This window comes from Antedon mediterranea, chromosome 11 (genome assembly GCF_964355755.1).
Source record: "Antedon mediterranea chromosome 11, ecAntMedi1.1, whole genome shotgun sequence".
In the NCBI taxonomy this organism is placed as follows: domain Eukaryota; kingdom Metazoa; phylum Echinodermata; class Crinoidea; order Comatulida; family Antedonidae; genus Antedon; species Antedon mediterranea.
The window spans coordinates 883,900-890,095 of record NC_092680.1 but is presented as its reverse complement, the minus strand read 5'-3'; the positions used below and the strand labels follow the sequence as shown (position 1 = coordinate 890,095).

Here is a 6,196-nt window from a genome sequence, read left to right as displayed (position 1 = left end):
CCCTAGATATTTCAATTGTGAAGTATCCTATTACAAACACCAACTTTAATGGACTGTTTCGATAATAATTCAATGAATATCTGACACTGACAGTGAATATAGGGATTTGTAATTTTAGCGTGACATGTCCTAATAGACTCTTTCCCAGCCGTTTTTTGGGTCTACTGTAGCAGCTGGAATCAATAATTAATCATAGTGGAGTTTCCATTTTCACAAAACTGTCTGTCCTTAGAACTATAACTGCTGCTTGCTTTAGCTTCTGATTGAGTAGTCCTAATGGGACGTAGCGGGCTAGAGCAGCAGCGTGAAAAACCATGGAGTAAAGAATTACTCCCATGAAAAAACATACAGTAAATTTGATACTCATTGTGTTTATTTTTCAAAATTTCTATCAAAACAATATTTCACATTGAATAGCCTATATCTAATAGGTCTATTATTTACATCCAAAAATCATTTACACCATTTAAAAAAAATTCTTATTAAACCCATGATTCATTTATTTTTTTTTTGTATTTTTAAAAATTAATTATTTCAATTGTTATTTTAACAAACTATTTTTATGCTGTTAAAACAATACCCATAATTTAGTTTTATGATTATTTTTTAACTGTATAAAATGTCAGTGCGATATCCTATACAGATAATCTACCCTTCAACTATTACAGTACCCTGATTTTTATACTACGTAAGCTATGTTTACATGCATTTTTCTCTATTGTTTATTGCTATTTAGCTTGTTCATTCATTTAGCTATTCTAATGCATTTCTAAACACATTATAACAATGTTAATACTGTAACTGAATTTCTGGGGTGTCAACCCGATAGTTTTCTAAATTCTTATTCTGTGTACACAACTCATTAACAAAAATATAATTTACAATTTATTTCCCAAATCTTCAAAAGATCAAATATTTATTTTAAATACAAATTATAACTAAATTATAACACAAGTAGCTTGTTTTTCAAATTCTGTTCGCCTCATAATCAATTCTGAAAAAGAAAATGATTTTGTTTATTATTTTATTGTTTGTTTGTTTGATAAAAATGAAGTAAAAACTATTGACAACACAATTTAAAAAGAAAAATAATAACCATGTATGTATTTTCAACTGCAAATTGTAATAAAAAAACAAAAATGATATTTTGACTTACATAATTTTGGTACATTATGTCATGTGGCGCCTATTTAATGTATGGAATAAGGTTTTCAATAAACCATTGTTCAGTGAACTGCAGGTGATCAGTTGGTGATGTCAGGAACACCAGTTTGTTAGCAGCATCCATTGCCTTCAAGCCTAGTTTGTCCTACATTGCCAAAAAACATTGAATTGGAATAGAATTACGTTATTATGTCATATTTTTAAGTCTAAAATTGTGAATACATTTTCAATTTATGATTTAAATAAATGGTTCGAAAAGATATTTAAACTGAAAAAAAACACCCAAATAATTATATTTATACTAATGATATATAAATCGTTTGAACAAAAAACAATTTTTAGTAAAAAAAAAAGAAGTAAAAAACACAATAATTTTCTTATAAGCTGTCTACACAATTAAATTAAATTAATTTGACAAAAAAGTGTGATGTGCCCAAATAATTTTGTCACATAACTTTGATAGTGTAGACAGAGCTTAGAAAACATGCTTTACCATAGTGTACAATGGACTTTCTTGAAGCTTGTACAGTTCTTCAGTTGTACCAGGCTTGTAGAATCCAAACCACTACAAAAATGTATATAATAATTATAATACTGTATAACATATATTTTTTTGATAGATAGGTAAATAGATAGAGAAACTCTAAGCCCAGTGATATACTGGATCAAGCAGTTAAGATGAGGAGAAATCTGAATGTGGAAAAGCCTTTATGATATGTAATAAATATTATATTTGATATACATACCTCACTCTCCTTTGGTTCAACCATATGATCATCAGAAAACATAACCATAACAAACTTACTGAGACGCATAAAGTTAGTCTTGTATGTTTCATTAACAACCTACCACAGTAAAAATTACAAAAACCAATCAAGTTAAACGGCAAATAACAATACCATAAACAACATTTGACTGGCCTAAGGCAGTGTTTTGTCGGTATATGGTATTCAGTTACATTTCACCAGCAGACAGTTTAATGGATATATGCTGAAAACAATTCCAGTATGAATATAATTCATTGTTGGAATGTAAGTGAGAAAAAGGCTGTTGTATGATGAAAACAACTAACGACCATTAAATAGTATGTACTATTGCACGCCATGATGATAAGAATGATAGGAATTTAAATAATATTTAGGTGTTATATAAAAACAACTAACTTACATTCTCCTGGTTAAGGTCTGCAAGGAATACACTCTTTTTCTTGTACTCAGCCTCTTCGAGAGGATCATGCCAGTATTGTGCCTGAACAATGCTATACAAAATGAATCATAGTATTAATATTTGAAAGCAAAAATACACAATTATAAAAGATGTGGCAGCTCCCACTCTGTGGAATTCCCTACCAATTTCAATCAGACAGTGTGCTACTCTAAACTCTTTCAAGACCCAGTTGAAGCCTTTCCTTTTCAAACAAGTTTTCATTAATTTAAATTATTGCCAATTCTCGTCTATTTTATTTTATGTACAGCGCATTGAGAGCTTGCTTATATGCGCTATATAAGAATAAACTATTATTATCATATAGTTTTGGAAATAGCCGTTAATTTAGGTATGATAGAGGGAGCTTTAGATTTACGACCAAGCTAGGTGATGTCAAGTGATGGGTCGTTGTTTTCCAACACTATTAATAATTTTCAAAAGTGTATAGAGTTTAGACTCCTACAAAAACAAATATGAAACTTACTGATCTTGTACAAATCTGAAAATAAAAACATGATACGTGAGTATAAATTGACCTAAACAACTAAACACTAAAATACTATACACTTAAACAAATTAAAAAGTGTTTAATGCTAATGAAAATTATGCATATCTCAACAATTGTCATTACCCAGCAATTAACATGAGCTGTGTTTGTGTGGAAATAGTTTTTTTGTGTATTTTATTTATTTAGGTATCACTACTTGACTTGATATTAAAACCAGATACTATTCAGTAGTAATGTAAAAATCATCAAGGCTATACCACTTACTCAATATATGCTCCAAAATTAAGTAGTTCACGGACATAATTACAGATTGTGACATTATCACCTGGGCATCTCGGGAAGCCATAAACACCTGTACAAAAGAACACACTAAATAATAGTATCTATATTAAACAGTTCTCAAAGCTTCATGCACTAAAGGCTTTTGTTTAATTAATTACCAGGATATAACTTAGCAGTTTAAATTTTCTCTATGCCTCTCAAGTTTATATTTATTATGTATATTACTTGTTTTAGGAGAAATAGTTTATTGTACAAAATCCTGAAATTCTTCAAATCTTTATTCTAAAACTGTATATTATTTGATGAAGTGTTTATTTACCTTGGTGTTGGCCTCCAACTGATATAAGGTTCTTCATTGGTGGCTTGGGACACTTCTGTGCTACAGCACGTCTGTCAAAATTGTAATATTTCATACATTAAAAGTATGCTATTTATTATCATCTTTAATAAGCTTAACTGGAAACTTGGATTAGGTTCTCTACAGCAAAATATTTTGAACTTTGATCACTTTCTGATTCATGATTACGGTAACCTTAAAATGCAGCATTTTGAAAGAAAGAACAAAACGCATAGGCGGATAATTGAGGTAACTTTATAATGGAAAAGACAGTACTATTTTATCATTCTTAAGCATTGGGACCCCTATTTTAAATCCGGATCTCTCACTGAGAGATGACCAGTCCACCTCAATGACCATTCACAACATCATGGGTTCACCCCTGACTTACAAGAACTGACCACCTTGGGAAAATCCAATGGAATTGTAACCATTTGCCAATTTTGGGTCCTTAGCAATCAAATTACAAGCCATATCAATCTGATCATTGCTGTTCATCAAAAAGCCGTTTAGAGTATCCTAAAGTAGAAAACACATTTGTTTAAATACAGACTTAAGACTGGTGTGAATGTGCAAGTGAAGCACATTGAACTATAGTATATCAATGTGCTACTCAAAGACAACAAACTTTTTTTGAATATTAATTAATAAAAAAAGTTTGTAGACTAAAGCTCTGTCTACACGATCCTACATTATGTGACAACAAATGTGTTGTGCCCATATGGACATGATGATGTCATCATTACCCACACTTTTTTTGTCAAACTAGTTTGTGTAGACAGAGCTTTAGAATAAAATGAAAAATTCATGTCAATTGACTTTTTTTTGTTGCTGAAATTGACACAAACCTCTTCAATGTTGTTTCCTATTCTCAATGAATGAACATAAATACCAGGAACTTCTTTCTCTATCATCTTTTGAATATTACCAAGACTTAGCGGGTTGCAGCAACTATCACCTAAATATTAAAAAAAATCATTTTTTCCAAACAAAAATTACACCAGCTAGGTCTACATGTGTTTGCTTATTTATGCACGGCATTATAATTATTAAATATTAAAAAAAATACTTCAAACTAATATGTAAACACCTGACCAAGTATTATATTATGGCTAGGCTATGCGCGCCTCTGGGCCTCGTAATTATAAAATAAATAGGGCGGACCTAGACGTTAACGCCACTCACTACATTCAACATTGGACTGCATCATGTAGCAGCGCAGCAACGACCGACTGCAGCAGCTATCTACTATAGCCTGGCTAGGCCCTATAGGCCTAGCTGGGAATAATAATATAATATCACTCGTGAGACACTAACCCATCCCATGCCACATTACTAGAGGTAATGTTGCATTATCTGTTGTCTTAAAAACCTTTACAGATCCACAAATGGACACGTAAAACAGACACAAAAACAGAATTCCCTTTTGCAACTCCATCATGTTGTTGTTCGTTGTACACTTTTTGCGTTTCTGTGCTGTCATGTGATGAAACATATCACGTGATACTTTTACCGATGATGGCGGCACACACCAAAACATGAATACCAAAACTTAAAATTAATAAACTATCACTACGTATTTGAAATTTCGATATTTCAAATAAAATAGAAAGAAATAATATTAATATTCTAATTAATATGTTAATTATTTTTTACACCTATCCAGGAAAATCCAATCAACCACAAAATTAGTAAAATATTTTTATCATAAAGGTAATAAGCCTACAATTTACAAATAAATTACAATCGAACAATTAATAAATTATTTGCACAGGTCTAGACAAGTCAGTAAAACAATAATGTAATGCTGTATATAAATTTTATTATCGAATAGTTTTATTTCCTTTGAGGAAATAAAAATTAGACGCATGGATTTACCGTGACAAGATTATTTATATATTTAACACCATTTTGTGTATCGGAGTTATGTATATGTGTGTTAAGTTTTAGAAGTGATTTTGAAATAAAATAAATTATTAATTCAGAGGCGAAACAAGGCAATGGCGGCCGTTACGTCACGTATGACTGATGAACAGCTGACAGTAGTACGTGCTTCACATTACGTCATAAATATGCATATTAACCTTGTTAGCAAGATGGCCGGTTACCTCAGGAGACTGAATGAATGCCATACAACTTTGTTTCTGATTTTAAAAAAAGGTCCACTGGTTAAGGCCTTACAACCCTCAAAATATCTTTTTCAAAATAAAAGAAAAAATATTAATTTTTCATTAAAAAAAAATGTATCCGTAGAGGTTTGAACAGGGCCCAATCCAGAGCTGAGAGCACTCAAACCTGAGCATCAACCGTCGCCACGACGTACATGTCTTAACAGCTGATAATCTCTAGTCTATTTATACGTGTATTACGAAAATCATTACGTCATAAATATCAAATTAACCTTGCTTCAACCAAAATGATCAGTTAGCTCAGTCGCCTGCGTCGTGTTAACACACGTATGTCGTGGGTTCGATTCCCACGCTGGTCGGTGGAATAGAGTTAAGGCTATGCGAGTCACTGTGTTTGGGGTTCACAGATCATACGTCCCCCTTTCCTCCACTACACATCATGAGACGACAACATCAATGCATCTGGTGATGTGCTGGAAACGACCCCAAAAGGCTGTGGTAGGGCCTTAGTGCTGAGGCAGGGAGAGCACATTTAATATCTTTTTTTTTTATTTAAATTTTGTTCAACCT

At 31.8% G+C, this 6,196-nt stretch overlaps 1 protein-coding gene across 1 annotated transcript; it reads right to left on the bottom strand.

Annotated features, from left to right (window-relative positions):
• Positions 1-382: 382 nt before the first annotated feature.
• LOC140062181 (palmitoyl-protein thioesterase 1-like) lies at positions 383-4,963 on the bottom strand. The gene is made up of 11 exons (XM_072108267.1): positions 4,815-4,963; positions 4,346-4,455; positions 3,889-4,016; positions 3,480-3,550; positions 3,143-3,230; positions 2,855-2,869; positions 2,332-2,422; positions 1,911-2,009; positions 1,658-1,729; positions 1,157-1,309; positions 383-994 (listed from the first exon to the last, which is right to left on the bottom strand). The coding sequence occupies exons 1-10, from the start codon at positions 4,936-4,938 to the stop codon at positions 1,187-1,189; spliced, it is 921 nt and encodes a 306-aa protein (XP_071964368.1). The 5' UTR covers positions 4,939-4,963; the 3' UTR covers positions 383-994; positions 1,157-1,186.
• Between the last annotated feature and the right edge of the window lie 1,233 nt (positions 4,964-6,196).